Source organism: Lepus europaeus, chromosome 2 (assembly GCF_033115175.1).
Source record: "Lepus europaeus isolate LE1 chromosome 2, mLepTim1.pri, whole genome shotgun sequence".
NCBI classification, from domain to species: domain Eukaryota; kingdom Metazoa; phylum Chordata; class Mammalia; order Lagomorpha; family Leporidae; genus Lepus; species Lepus europaeus.
Window position 1 is genome coordinate 120,925,022 of NC_084828.1, and position 15,561 is coordinate 120,940,582.

Genomic DNA, 15,561 nt, shown 5'->3' on the forward strand with positions numbered 1-15,561 from the left:
GTGCGCCCTGGGAGGTAGCAGGTGATAGCTCAAGTAGTTAGGTCCCTGTAATCCATGTGGGAGACCTAGATGGAGTTATTAGCTCCCTGCTTCAACCTGGCCCAGCACGAGCCACTGGGGCATTTGGGGAATGCCAGGGGATTGGATAGCTTTCTTTGTCTCTCTGCCTCTCAAATGAATTTTAAAAAAGGATAATAATGTGTAAACCAACTAATAGGTGAAGATTTCTTTTAATCCAACTACAACATTTCAAAAGGCAGTTCTACAGTATGATGTACCCTTCAATGGCAGCTTAAATGAACACACACACACAGCCCCAGCACAAATATGCGATTGTTAAAATTTGGAAAACTGTTCACTTGTGTTTTACCTGCAACGTATTTTTTTTAAAAAGCCCAACCATCTCTGTTCAGAAGTCTTGAGTTACGCTAATGAAAAATAAAAAAATCAGCCTGCATTAGAAAAGTAGGCAAAGAACTCTTCCTTCTGGTAAAGATACTTGAAGGGAAAAGGCTGTAGTACAGAATACATTTAGCCTGGGAAATTTCTAGTTTCAGTAAAAACCTGCCACACAGCGTGCCCTCTACTAGGAACAAGTGACAGCTGCGTAGCACAGAGAATGTCTGCAATGCCACGTCCTAGGCTGCCAGGTCATGTAACTTATTAAACTTATAAACCACACTATATTTTGCAGGAATACTAAAGACATCTTTATTCTGGCTATAAAAGCAGGAATTCACGTAATTTAAACATAGCCCAAGTAACTAGGGAAACAAACTATTCAGCCATTCAAGCTTGTTTAGTAGTGCCGTTGATGGGGAAGGAGTAACCAGGCTGTAATTCTTACAGAATAATACATGGAAAATAACCTGTAATTAGTATCATTCTAGGATGAAATGTAGGTAATTTAAAGTTTGCTACTCACTAATAGTATAAACAAATAAAAAGACAAATTATTTTCAAGCGTTTTGGAAGTAACTTCATCAGGAGAATTTGCTTTCAATTAACGTGTCAATTAAAATTATTCTTATCTCCTCATTAAGTAAGGAAAATGCACCTGTCCGGAGCACTAAAATATAATAAAACTGCACTTAGAATGTGTCAGGTTTACAAGCAGAACTTGTCTGTAATTTTAAAATGATTCCTTTCTGTTTTCAAACAACTGGTTTAATGACTTTGGTTGGGTACAACATGTGATCCTATTGCTCTCTCTCTAGTGTGGTTGTTAAGAGGGAGGGGAACAGCTACCCCAGTCACCTGAAGGTAGATGTGCTGCAGAGCATCAAAGATGCCGAGGGAACAGAGAGAGAGGCTGACGTTCTAGTCCGTGCACTAAGAGTCATGGCAATGGCAACAGAAAGCATGGCTTCTTTGGAAGACAATGAGGCAGCTTCTTATGAAGCTAAACACACACCTGCCACAGGATGCTGCTGCCCTGCTCCTAGATATTTACTCAAGAGAAATGAAGTAGGTACTTCCACGCAAAGGCTTGGTGAATGTTCATGGTGCTTTTATTTGCAATGGCCCTCATCTAGAAACAATCCAAGCATCCATCAGCCAGTGAATAAGGTATATCCATGAAATGGAAGGCTACTCCACCATTGAAAGGAACAAGATGAATATCATAACATGTGTAGTAACTCTCAAAATAATCACCTGTTGAATGAAAGAAGTCAGACAAAAATGAATATATACTGTATGACTCTACTCCATGTTAATTTTAGAGAGTGTAAGATAATCTACAATATAAAAACCAGATCAATGATTGAGTAGGGACAAGATGGGGGCATAATAAAGGGATGTGAGAATACTTTTGGGGGTGCTGGGTATGTTCATTATCTGGATTTAGGTGATGGTTTCACAGGCACCTCAAAATTCATGCATATGCCATACACATGACACATTAGTCAAAACACATCAAAATATAATTGATTTCAGTTGATAGTATGTCAATTACACTTCAATGCAACTAATTTTAAAGAAAAGAGTCACAAAGAGAAAAAAAGGGGCTGAGTTCCCAGAGACTGACAGAACAGGCCAAGCATGGAGGAGCAGAAGAGCCCTCAGAAAAACCATGGGGAGCCTGTGACGTGGCATTGTAAGTTAAACAGCTTCCTGCAAAAGCCGACATCCCATATGGGCACCAGTTCTTTGAGAAGGCAGCAGGGAATGCTCCACTGCCGATCCAGCTCCCTGCTAATGCACCTGGGAAAGCAGCAGAAGATGATCCAAGTGCTTGGGCTCCTGCATCCACGTGAGAGACCTGGAAGAAGCTCCTGGCTTCAGTCTGACACAGCCCCTGCTGTTGAGACCATTTGGGGAGTAAACCAGCAGATAGAAGACCTTTCCCCATGTCTCTTCATCTCTCTCTCTCTCTGTAACTCTGCCTTTAAAATAAATTTTAAAAATATTTTAATTTAAATAAAAGAAAAACCATGGAGAACAAGAGGTGAAACAGTATTCCTTAGGAAAAGGAGTTCACTGAGGCAGGGCGTTCTCCAGTTCTGCTTAAAGAAGTCCCAGGAACAGGAGGGATTGTGATGCAGGGAAACACCAAGGTCTTAGAGAAGCAGAAGAGAAGAGAAAGCCTACTGTTGGGGGCCAAACAGGGAAACTTGAACAGAAGCTCCTGGTTTTCCCCAAGACAACCCAAGCCAGCTCACCAGAGTCCGAGTAAGCAGGGAGGTAGGAATTGAATATGACCACGGACATCAAAGGCCCTGATATGCAGAACCCTTCTTCCCTCTGTGGATGGCCCTTGAGACTAGCAGGACTGTTCAGAGGCAGAAGGGACACTGGACAGGGCAGGATGCCCAGGAGCAGGGCCACCCACCTGGAGGAGGGTGTCTCTGGCAGTAGTCTGGCTTGGTGGGTGGAACCTCTCACCCTCTCTGCGTGAGCTGAGCATTTGTGCCAGGCACAATGTGAGTTACTGTGAGTAGCACAGACATGCTGCTCTGGGGGTTGGGCCACCAGGGGTGACACAGGCCTGTCACGGTGCCCCCAGAGAAGGCAGCATGGAATGCAGTCACCAGAGTGTGTGCTTCAGGGCTCCTCGGGTCCCCTCTGAGCTCTGACAGTTCCAGGTAGCATCTGGGCTCCAAAGGAGAGATTAAGTTGCTTGCTCAAACTCATCACAAGGTAGAGGTTGGCCTGAGGTTTATTTATTTATTTTTTGACAGGCAGAGTGGACAGTGAGAGAGAGAGAGAGACAGAGAGAAAGGTCTTCCTTTGCCGTTGGTTCACCCTCCAATGGCTGCCGCGGCCGGTGCACCACGCTGATCCGAAGGCAGGAGCCAGGTGCTTCTCCTGGTCTCCCATGGGGTGCAGGGCCCAAGCACTTGGGCCATCCTCCACTGCCTTCCCAGGCCATAGCAGAGAGCTGGCCTGGAAGAGGGGCAACCGGGACAGAATCCAGTTCCCCGACCAGGGCTAGAACCCAGTGTGCCAGCGCTGCAGGCGGAGGATTAGTCTATTGAGCCGCGGCGCCGGCCCGGCCTGAGGTTTTAAATCCCACCCACTCACTGTGGATTTTCAATCTTTGCCTCACTCTGCCTGGATTAGGGTCAGCTGACATCTGACACGGTTGAGGCCTCAGTCTTCCTTTCGCGAGTGACACGGCAGTGGTGAAGAAGAGTGGGCCCTGTGCTCTGCGGAACTCAGCGCTGTGCCACGGAAACAAAACAAAGCTGCCCATGAGCAGAGACAGTCCTGGGATTTCAATCCCGCCCCAGTGCCTCTCTGCTTCATCCTAAGGAACCGGTCATCAGGAAATCCTTTGTTATTTCAGGAGAGTGGGAACTCCTACTTCTCCTCATTTCAAGTTGTTTTAACATTAAAGAAAGAAAAACACCCGTTCTTGTGCCAGAAGCAAGGTCAAAACCCTTTCCACTGCTTCTTCACTGAGCTCTGGGGCAAATCACTTACCCTTCCTGGACCTGTTTTCTCAACTATAAAACCAGGGGCGTGTGCGACTTACAAAACTCCTTCTCTCCCTTCCTCCTCTTTCCTCCCTTCTTTCCTTCCTTCCCCAGGCATCTGAAAGTCTACTACTTTCCAGGCACTAGACTGTAGCAATGAAAAGACAGGCAAGATCCCTTCACCTCAATTTCAGAAAGACCGCAAACAAGCAGAACGGCGCAAGCCAATGTCAGGGGGTGACAAGCACTAAGAAGACAACACACAGGAGTCCTGGTCTGGGGTGGAGTGCTGGTACTTTACCAGGCCAGAAGCAACCTCTCTGAGCTGATCTGCAAGGCAGAGATGGCAAGCACAGTTAACATCAAGCGCAAAAGCCCTAAGGTGGAGGGGGCGGAGAAGCCGGCTTGGTGAAGAAAAGCTGCCCTTCATCTGCTCTCCCCCCTCCTCCTGGTATGCACTACTGCCTCCTAGGTGTATTTATACACACCATTTTAAAGAACAGCAAAAAAAAATGTGCTTTAACAATGCCCTCAAGACAGGCCTTGTCTTCTACACGGCTCCGGCTCGGCTCCGGCTCCGGCTCCTTCGCTAGCCTCAGATTTTCTGCGCTCATCATAAAATATCCCGTCCTTTTTTATTTAAATCAGTGGTTTTCAAACTTTTCTGATGGCAATCCATTCATATTGTGACCCAAAATAAAACCACCACGCTCAAGGAAGGGAAATATCACTATAGTCCTGGAAATCTGTATTGAACTACATTAAACCTGTTTTCTTTATATTAAAAAATAATAATAAATTTTTAAAAATCCACCAAGCTTTTCGTGACCAGGTGGCAGACATGGTAGTATGGTAGCCCACTCTTATTTCTCTACCTTAAATGCTAAGGTGATTTCACAGGTAACTGAAGTCTGAAACACACATTTTAAACCAATGTAGACTAGCATTTCATTCAGACACAAACTCAAATATGGGAAAGTTTGATATTAACTGCCCCCATTTTCCTATTCACAGACTTGCTTTAAAGCCATGGAACAGGGCTGGCGCTGTGGTGTAGAGGGTAAAGGTGCCACTTGCAGTGCTGGCATCCCATACAGGTGCCAGTTCGAGTCCCAGCTGCTCCACTTCCGATCCAGCTCTCTGCTGTGGCCTGGGAAGGCAGTGGAGGATGGCCCAGATCCTTGGGCCCCTGCACCTGCATGGGAAGACCCTGGAGAAGCTCCTGGCTTTGGATTGGCACAGCTCCAGTCATTGTGGCCATCTGGGGAGTGAACCAGCAGATGGAAGGCCTCTCTCTCTCTCTCTTTCTCTCTCTGCCTCAGCCTCTTAGTAACTCTGCCTTTCAAATAAAATTATTCAATTTGAAAGTTAGAAAGAGAGAGAGAGAGAGAGAGAGAGAGAGAGGTCTTCCATCTGCTGGTTCACTCCCCAATGGCCACAACGGCCGGAGATGTTCCGATCCGAAGCCAGGAGCCAGGAGCTTCCTCCAGGTCTTCCACGCGGGTGCAGGGGCCCAAGGACTTGGGCCATCTTCCACTGCCTTCCCAGGCCACAGCAGAGAGTCTGATCGGAAGTGGAGCAGCCAGGTCTCGAACCGGCGTCCACATGGGATGCCAGTGCTTCAGGCCAGGGTATTAACCCGCTGTACCACAATGCCGGCCGCGATAAATAAATCTTTAAAAAAAAAAAAAAAAGCAGCTATGGAACCTGTGGAAGAAACACCCAGAGGGGACGGAGTGGGGCGGAGTGGGAGGAAGAAATCCAAACACGCTAATGGTTCAGTAGGTGAGGAAGACTGACCAAAAAGGAAACAGTCCTTTCTTCATAATAATAAGAGAAGATTTGTGTGTGTGTGTGTGTGTGTGTGGTGAGGGGCTGGCAGGGGTCTCTCAGGGAAGTCGTTGCCTTTAAGGTCCTGGAGGAGAGGCAGCCTGTATTCCCACCTCCCCTCACCAGAGTAAGGACCCACAGGGACACAGAAGTAACTGCTGCCCTGAGAACCACAGGTGGTAACAAGTGAGCTCACTCATGAATGTTTCACTTCCTAACTTTTGTCACCATGACAAAGCCTAACTTTTGCACAGACTTGTATGGGCAATTACTGCACTTTCTTGGAATGTGGAAAGGCCGTGGAGAGGAAGTCCTGTGTCAGGTCCAGGGAGGTTAAGGAGGTATTTTTCTCAGGCAGTACAGAGGAAAAGGATGTTTTCTATCACAAGGTACAAGACATCACAGTGGCTGTAATGGAAAGATTCTATGTCTGTTCACGGCCATGGTAAACTTCCAATAGCTGGGATTAAAATGAATGCGTTAATTTAACAGGTAGTTTCTCCAGGGACACTAACCAGTGGGCTCGCCAGCCAAGGGCTCCCAGAGAAGCCAAGCCAATTTCTTGTAAAATGCAGTTACCATCCTCACCCCTGAAGTCAGAAGTGCACGCACCCAATTTCCAGGAGCCCCGGGGCCGTGGAGCCAGGGAAAAATTACACCTGCAAGGCAAGCATTTTCCCATCCTGCTGCACAGCTGTCCCACACCCAGCACAGCTCATTTAAACCGTGCCCCCAGGCCCCATTTAGGAACATCATTAACGACTTCAAACTACAACTGTTGCTTTATCTCCAAACAATGATAAATGGGGGAGCTACACTGGTGATGCTTTTAAGTCATTTATCTGCTTTCCTCTCCGGGGCAAAAAAAGATCTTGAGACAAGTAGGAACCTGCTAGGGCTTCTTATTAGGGATGCAGCCCTTCGTCCCCGCACCGTCTGGCACGCCTGAACCGAGGCAGTAGCCTCCAGGAAGGAACTGTAAGCGGCTCCGTTATCAAGGAGGGAGGGAGTCAGACGACACCAGCAGGGACCCGTCCCTCATCCTGGCAGCCCAGTTCACCCAGCTCCCCCAGGGTCAACAATAGCCCAGGTTCGGCAGGAAGGGAAGTCTTAGGGGAGGGCGGTCAATCCATCCAAAGACAGGAGCAGCCGCTCAAACGCGACAAGGAGCAAATCTCGGGGCCAGAGCGGAGGTGCGAGCAGGCGACTGCGTGCGTGTGCACAGGGGCAGCCCAGCTATGGGCGAGACGTCAGCGGCAAGGAAGGGAGAGCCACCACGATCGACAAAGCCACAACTATTACGACTGGAAATCTCCCCCGCAGGCGCGGGCTTCCGTGCCAACATCTCTCCGGATTTATTTTCAGGCAAGTGACTCACAACCTCATCTCCACAAGTAATTCCATCAAAATGAGTCGCCGCTTCCACTAGCCCGACTTTCCGCAGCCCTCTGGCTGTCCCTCCCTCCTCCCCACCCATCCTGCCAAGCCAGACAGCTCCCAGACAGAGCCAGCGTACCCCAGGGGCGCCGAGGGCAGGCTTCCCGCCCTCCCCCGGGGGGAAGGATGAATGGGGCCGCGAGCTGCGCGCGGGGCGTGTGCGCGAGCGCGCGTGGGCACGCACCGCGGCCAACTTACGGAGGTGGAGTTGGTCCTTGCCTGGCTCTGGTTCCGCACCTCCTGCTCCCGGAACTGCAACCCCGCCAGATGCTTCTCCAGCGCCTCCCAGTCCATAGGGGGCACCGGGGGCTCTTCGGGGACGCAGGTCCCGCTGTCCGGAGGCTGGACGCAAAGCCCCCCCGCCGCTGGGCCCCGGCCGCTGCGCCGGCCCCCTGCCGGCTGGGGCTTCTGGATCGCCCGGCGGGGGCCCCGGGATCCGCTCAGCCGGCTGGCCACCACCACGTTGCCATTGTGCCTGAGGTCCTGAGGGTCGTGCGCATGGAGGTTGCCGTTGGGCATCGGGGGCGGCATGGCGGTGGTGGCGCTCCTGCCCCCGCAGCCGCCGCCGCCGCCGCCGCCGCCGGTCCTGGCGCTCACGTCCCCCGGCTCCCGGGCCGGACAGCGGTCATCCCGGTACCCTCGCTCGTCCTCCTCTTCCTCCTCCTCCACGTCCTCCTCCGGCGCCCACTCATCAATCACCTTCTTCTGGTAGACCGGAAAGGGCTCCTCATAGTCCTCCAGGGCAGACACCAAGTCCAGACTGCCCCCCGGCGACGACGAGGACTTGCACTCGGAACAAGGGGTCACTTTGGTGGAGTTGGACTGCGAACTGGCGCGGCTGCTGCTGCTGCTGCTGCTGCCGGCGTCACTGCCTAGATCCATCCCATCCTCTCGGTAATCCTGGGGGGAGGGAGGCAGAGAGTGAGGCGCCGGGCCGAGCCTGCTCCGGCCGCCCGCCGCCCGCCGCCCGCCGCGAACGCCCCGGGCCCCGCGCCCGCCCGGTCCGAGGTGCGTCCTCCGGGGAGGCCCGGGAGCGGGAGACCGCACCAGCCCGAGGCGTCCCTGCTGCCCGGCCTCCCCTCCCAAACCCACCCACACTTCCTGCGGGAAACTAACCCTCAAATTAGCCAAGGGGAGCCCAGCCACCGGCGCGCACACTTTTCAGACGCGGAACCCCGGCGCGCGCGCGGACTTTGTTTTAACCATTTTGCGCCAGGCGCGCCCCTGCACCCCGCCCCGAGGATTCTCCGAGAATCAGCCACTTTCCCAGAGAATCCGAATTCCCGGGGCGGGGGGGGGGGAGAAGGCGGGAACCCAGAAGATGGTGGGCGGCTACCAATTTCGCACCTCGCTCGCGGCTCCGCGACCGCCCCCACCTGGCCCCGCCCCGCCCCGCCCCGCCCGCGGCCGCGGGGAGCCGGCTCGGCGAGCTTTACTTTCTAAGGAGCCGCGGACACCAGCCGGCTCCCTCCCGCCTGCGCGCCGCCCCGCCGGCCCCGCCTCCTGCCCGCCCCGAGCCTCGGGTGGGGGCCGCGCGGGGCGGGGGTCCCCCACGTCGCCTCCCCCGGAGGTGTGTGGGCCCGCGTGCCCGGAGCCCTGCAGGCGCCGCCGCCGCCGCCGCCCTGGGGGAGGGAGGACGCGCCTGCCGAGCGGCGCAGCCGGTCCCGCCGCCGAGCATGCCCAGAGGCTGCCGGGCGCGGCGCAGTCCGATCCCGGATTTCGCGGCCGCCGGCTGGAGCTGGAAGCCGGGCTGGCATGGGCTGGAGAGGCCGGGGAAAGGCCGGCCGGCAGGGGGCCCGGCCGCTTGCGGCGTAGACACAGCCACTTCGCCAGGGCTGTCCCCTGGGGAGGGTGGTGCGTTTCCACCCCAGACACTCCCGTTCCCTGGCCGCGCCTCAAGGCCTCTCTGCAGGGCTCATTTACCCGGCGGCTGCTCCTGGCACCCCGAAGCGCGGGGCCCGGCGCCTCCTAACCCACGCGGCCGTCCCCGGGTGACCTCCTAAAGGACCTTCCGCCCCCGTACACACACACTGCCCAGGCGGGAGCCCGAGTGACGTGGGCTCGATGGTCAAGCACCATCATTTCCCTTCCACCTTCTTCCTCCCCTCCACCGCCCGGCTCCAGTCGCCTTTCCAAGTTTACGCTGTGGGTGGGACCTGTTGCTTTAGCTCAGGTTTCCATCCCCCCACCGGGCTGCACGCTGAGGATGACCTCAGAGAGGTGCGTGGTTGGGGCACGGTGAGATAAGTGTACGAGCGGGCTGATCGGCAGGGCGGTGGGGGTCTTCCACCACCTCCCACGGAAACCTTGAGGGAGGGGAAGAGGCGAGTACCCCGGTGCTCCTGGCACACTCCCGGGCTTTGCTTCCTTTTTTTTTTTTTTTTCCTAGGTACTGAGTCAAGGACCCTTTGCTGGGTTTTTCGAAAGCACACGCGGGTTTGCCCGAGTTTGCGTGAAGTGAAAACGCGGAAGGATCAACAGGACGCCTTTGAAAAATGAAGTTTCCTGGGATGGAGTTTCACCTGAGGGACTGGGACGCTGGGAAATGGGAAATGCCCTCCTCTTCTGCGGCGAATACATAGAACAGACCTCACCTTACACTGCGAGGAAAGGCAGTTAGCGGAACAGCCGGAGTGGGCCTGTTAGTAGTTATTCCCAGTACAGTCTAGCCGGAACCAAGCCACCACCCTGCTTGGCACACTCCAGACAGAGGCACAGGGGAATCCTTGGGATTCCTCAGTGGGGAGTGGCTGCCACCCTGACCATTCTTCCAGGCCCCAGCAGGGATTCGGTGCAGAGACCCTTTGTTCAAGTCATTCCCCTGAGGCCTTTCCTCCTCTAAGTAGGGCTGAGCCAGGGGAAGATAAGCCAACCTCTTAAGTGTCTGCAGGCAACAGTCTTGAATAGCAGGAGAAGAGGCTTTCTGGTCTGGTCAGTTCTGCATAACAGGACCAGACCGTGGTGACTTAAAGTGTCCTTGGTTTATGGTAACATCTGCAAACAGCTTGCGTCATCTCCTAATCTGGCTTGGTTCTGAGGTTGCTCTGGAGCCCTGGCTGCCACCCTGGATAGGGGGGTGAAAGGGGTAGAAAGTAGCAGGTGGAGTTGGCAAAGGTGTGGGTAGGAAGCAGCGCGTGCTGGGAACGAGGTAGCTGGTTCTGAGGTCCTTGTGTGACCTGGCAAGGCTTAGGTCAGAAGCAGCTTCCTGCTCTGGGCAGGACACAGGTAGATAAGTGTTGACCAACTAGGGGATAAAGGAGAGTTGTGGTCCCAATTCCATTTTTAAACACTGGGGCCTCCCCAGCTAGCCACCCAGACTCCCTCCTGGGCTCCTGCTTATCCCCCTGCTGTCCAGATGGTCTGTGCTCAGGAAATGCAAAATAAGGCCTAAGAAAAACATTTGGCAGGGTAAACCCACTGCCAAAAACGCATGGCATTTCAAAGCCAAATCTAAACATCTTTGAATTATCTGTACTTTTAAATTATTTTCTGACCAGATATTCTGGATCAGATAAGAAAGTACCAGGTTTCCCTTTTCCTTTTCTCTGCAAGGTGCTTGGCTAGCTCATTTTCCACCCTTGTTTCCAGCCTGCCATCTCATGCCAAGAACCCTCCCACTTTGGAACAAGAAGCCCTGCCAACTTCTAGGCCAGCAACAGTCTGCAAATACATCCAGCAGAATGAAGGGATGATCTGCAAAGTGATTGAAAGGTCCTGTCTTCCTGTTTACAGGAGTATGTCCTCAAGTCAGGGCCTTGGAACTTTGTCCCTGCTATGGATTGAACGCGATTTGGCTCCTGAACTCATACAGGCATTTAAACTGCAGTCATCCAGTTATGGTGTTTAGGAGGTGGGTCCGGGGGGGGGGGGGGGGGGGAAGTCCTCAGGGCACTGGAAGTGTGTCCTCAGAAGGCAGTTCTCCCAAGAGTGTAAAGGCTGAGTGGGGCTCAGTCTCTCTGTCTCTGCCCTGTGATCCCCGCCCCCGCCCTGTTGCCATCCACCATCCTCACCACATGCCACACAAATGTGGCTGGCTGATCTTGGACTGTGAACCTCCAGAACCATGAACGAAAATAAACTTCTAGCCGGCACCGCGGCTCACTAGGCTAATCCCCCGCCTTGCGGCGCCGGCACACCCGGTTCTAGTCCTCGTCGGGGCACCGATCCTGTCCCGGTTGCCCCTCTTCCAGGCCAGCTCTCTGCTGTGGCCTGGGAAGGCAGTGGAGGATGGCCCAAGTGCTTGGGCCCTGCACCCCATGGGAGACCAGGAGAAGCACCTGGCTCCTGCCATTGGATCAGCGCTATGCGCAGGTCGTAGTGCCAGCCGCAGCGGCCATTGGAGGGTGAACCAACGGCAAAAGGAAGACCTTTCCCTCTGTCTCTCTCTCACTGTCCACTCTGCCTGTCAAAAAAAAAAAAAAAGAAAGAAAATAAACTTCTTTGCTTCATAAGTAGCTGGTTTCAGATATTTTGTTGTAACACTTTATTATTTTTGTAGAAGTATTTATTTATTACAATGACAGAATAACAGAGAAGAGACACACAGAGAGAAATCTTCTATCCACTGGTTCATTCCCTAGATAGCTACAACAGCCAGGGCTGGGCTGGGCTGAAGCCAGGAGCCAAGAGCTCCATCTGGGTCTCCCACATGGGTGGCAGGGGCCCAAGCCTTGTTGCAATGTTTCAGAGATAACTAACACAGCCTTCTGAAACCTGTGTAAGTTAGACATCAGCGGTGTGGGACAAGTGGCAGTCATCCCAGACCCCTGTTCCACCACCTTCCATCAATTGTTAAAGACCTGTCAATTCCATCTCTTAAATACTCACCATCCTCACCCTAGTCTAGGCCACTGTGTCCTGAAATTACTAAATCATTTCCCAATGAATCCCTGCCCATTCTCCTCTTTGCAGCCAGAGTGGCCTTACAAAAATGCAAACCTGAATAAGTCTCTCCCTTGCTTCATCAGCCTCTCCCTCATTGCCCTTATAGGACCTGCTTCCCACAGTCACCCCGAGGTGATTCTGACAATTTTTAACCCATCCTATAAGTCTCTGCTTAAAAGTCACTTCTTCCTGGGAGGCTCGGCTGATTCTCTGTTCCTACCCAACTGGATCAGGCAACCTTCCCGTGTGCCCATGACACTCGCTGTGTTGTACTGAGATTGCTATTTAATTGCTTCTCTTCCCTTCTAGACTCATAGTAAGAAATCTATTTCATCTTAAGACCCAGGTCACACATATATTATGCAAATATATGTAACTGAAAAAGAAAAAGGTGTATGAAACTTTTTTGTAAAATCCTATTCTAATTCATTTAAAACAAACAAACAAAAAATAAAACATGGGGATGAGCTTTAGACGCAGCAGTTAAGAGACTGCTTGGGACACCGGCATCCCATATCAGAGTACCGAGGTTGGAGTCCTGGCTCTGCTTCCAATTCCAACTTCCAGCAGGTAATGGTTCAAGTACTTGGTTCCTGCCACCTACGTGGGAGACCCAGTTTGAGTCCCTAGCTCCTAAATTTAGTCTGGCCCAGCTTTGGCTGTTGTAGGCATTTAGGAAATGAATCAATGGATAGAAGATTCTCTTTCTCTCTCCCTTTCAAATAAAATGAAAATAAATCAAACCTTAAAAGATAAATAAAATGAAATCTGGTCATACTTTACTACATTAACTTTATAACCCTTAAATAGGTCTGGGCTCCCCATGTGAAAAAACACTCTACATTTCATGTAGTGATGGACCATTTCCCTCTTGTTCATAGTAACTGCAATGGAACAGAAGCTTAGTAGATATTTCTTGCTGGAATTAATTATGTCTAACTCATCTAATCTTCAAGAACCCTGCACAGAAATCATTTTTATCTCCATTTATAGGTAAGGAGGCTGAGAACAGTGGGGTTAAGAAATTTGCCAAATGTCTGAAAACTGGGAGGGTAGGAGGTGGCAGAGCAGGGATTTGAACCTGGGTAGTTTGGACTCAGAATTCCTATTCTTAGTCACTCAGCTAAGTGACTAAGTGGCTCAGTAACTCCTGGTCTTGCTGCACATAGGTGGGTTGCCAAGCAAAAATGTCGCAGAGGCTTGCAGCAACCTCATACTAGACATCAGTCTCCTGCACCGCACAGGCTCCGTGTGTGTTATCTGTGCCTATGCAGAGGAGAAGGCAGCTGGCAAGAGCAGCTGTTCTCCTTTGCTCACATGTGCTGGACTTGCTCAGCCACCACCCAATTCAGCAACTTGGGCAATGTCGTGGTGCAAAGGAAGGGCATGGACCCATCAAGAAATGAAACAGCACAATTTTAGAACCCACCCCCACCCCCCCGCCAAACAAATCCTTTAAGAAGGAAGCCACTGTGAGATTGGGGTATGCACTCTATCATCCATAGAACACTGTCTGGATTACTATTTCAAGGGCCAAGGGTAGGGATAAAAAGATTGTGTTCAGGGGTCAGTGCTATTTATAGATTTTAATCTGTAAAGGCAACAATTGAGAAAGAACATGATTGAAATATTTGAGTCATAAAGACTGTGAATAGGTAGGAAAAGATTTACTTGCAAAAACCCCAAACTAATTCTCAAATTATTAGCCCTGACACTGAACCTTCTTTCTCTTGTGGCATTTAGAGTAATAAAGACATGGCTGGCAGAGGGTTTCTATTTCATCTTTATTGCATGAATTACATGCAAGTCACATGCAGTACACAGATGCTTTCCTATTTCATCACCTGAGTGTGACTGCAAGGGGATAGTTAACAGCCCTGTGGGGTGAAGTGTCCTGGCTATGAAACATCTGGGCTTTGTTTTGGCCCTGTCTCTAGCTCACTTTATGACCACAGTTTCCTCATGAAGGGGGCTAGACTGCATAATCATGGTGGTTGGTAAATAGAATAAATTAAATGAATGAATGAGTTAATGAACTAAAAGGCTTCTTCCAGCCTAAAGAACTTACAGATTTCATCCTACAGAGTATAAAATGCCTCTGCATCTTTTCATCACCTGGTCTGTCAGGAGGTACAGTTATTTCCTCTACTAATTCAAAATCAAGGTCTACAGCCCTGGCCCTTGGGACCATTTGGAGAGTGAACCAGTGGATGGAAGATCTATTCTCTCTCCCCCGCCCCTTCCTCCATCTCTGTCAACCCTGCCTTTCAAATGAAAAAAATTAATTTAAAAAAATAAATCCACAAAGGCCTATCTTGTTAGGCAGGTGGGCCCTCTTGGGTGGGTATCTTGTCCCTTCATTTTTGTAGGGCCAATGACTTGATCTTAACTTCCCAGTCGGTATGTGTATATATTTTAGAGATGGAACCTCTATACAGCTAAAATGATTTTCTTTATGTTGTGATAGTCTAGCAAACCATACATTGTGTATGTTTCCTACATTTTCCTTAATAAAAATAAAATGGTGAAATAGTACTTAGAAGATAGTTCCAGTGAGCTCTTTTCCAAATCCGAATCCTGGACACCCAGCTTGACAAAGATCACAGTGCTTACAGAAATGCAGGGAATGTATGTTTGAAGTGAAGATTAATCCTGGGAAGGGAAGCAGTGCTAACTCTGGCAGAAGGCGGTGTCTTTATCAGAGAAAAGTCACACAGATGTCAGTCAGGACCTCAGCAGATGGCCACATGGGTTGTGTCCTGTACAGTGCCAGGTTGTGAACAGCACAGGCGGCCCCTGCCAGGAGAGACCACTTGTGAATGGAGCCCTCTGGAGTTGTGCAGTGTACAACCTGCACAATCGTACACAGAGGGCTCTGTTGGGATTCAGTTTGTAGGAAATTTGTTCTCTAGTGATGAGTTTTGAGCAGGGAACCTGTTGTTCTTTACCTAATATGGTCATACCTCAGACTGGATGGCAATGACAAACATCCAACTATCAAAACTCCTTTGGCCTTTTCCAGAAGATTTTTGCCAGCAATACTAGGAAATAAATGCCAATCCCAAAGCAACTGCGAGTTTATTTTTTTGAGCTTCCTTACAGGGTATATAGTACATAAAATGGCTCATGGGGAAAGTTGGGGATTTTGTAGACACTTTCTGCTAGAGCTCAGAAAAGCAACCCAAGTGACTGGCAAGGAATTTGATCCAACACAAGGCGCCTGGGAGATTGCACGCCTGGTACTTTGATATGTTATGCCTGTCAAAGAGTTACATGCTCACAAGGTACTCTAGGAAGTGAAAACTGTTCTGGCCACTTCCTGACTTCGGAAGCTTTAGGAAATCACTGCTGGCATTGTCAGCGCAATGCTAGCAGGAGGAGTGGAGGCACCTTGGTAGAACAAAAGAGAACCCTGGTGAGTGACTTGGCTCTGCCTGTGAGCAGCTCTAATCAATGGCTGAGGCAGTCCTGGCGCTCAGCGGGCCAATGG

The 15,561-nt window shown here is 51.0% G+C and overlaps 1 protein-coding gene across 3 annotated transcripts in view; it reads right to left on the reverse strand.

The window, feature by feature from the left end:
- Nucleotides 1–9,269, reverse strand: part of SCHIP1 (schwannomin interacting protein 1) — a 140,462-nt gene extending 131,193 nt beyond the window's left edge. The window contains exons 1-2 of one of the 3 annotated variants that reach the window (XM_062212496.1): nt 9,213–9,269; nt 7,386–8,087 (exon numbers count right to left, since the gene is read on the reverse strand). In XM_062212496.1, the coding sequence (XP_062068480.1) occupies nt 7,386–8,087; nt 9,213–9,269 (759 nt within the window). Of the gene's footprint in view, nt 1–7,385; nt 8,088–8,303; nt 8,469–9,212 lie in introns of those variants that run through there. The other 2 variants (XM_062212481.1, XM_062212474.1) reach the window with 2 other exon arrangements.
- Between the last annotated feature and the right edge of the window lie 6,292 nt (nt 9,270–15,561).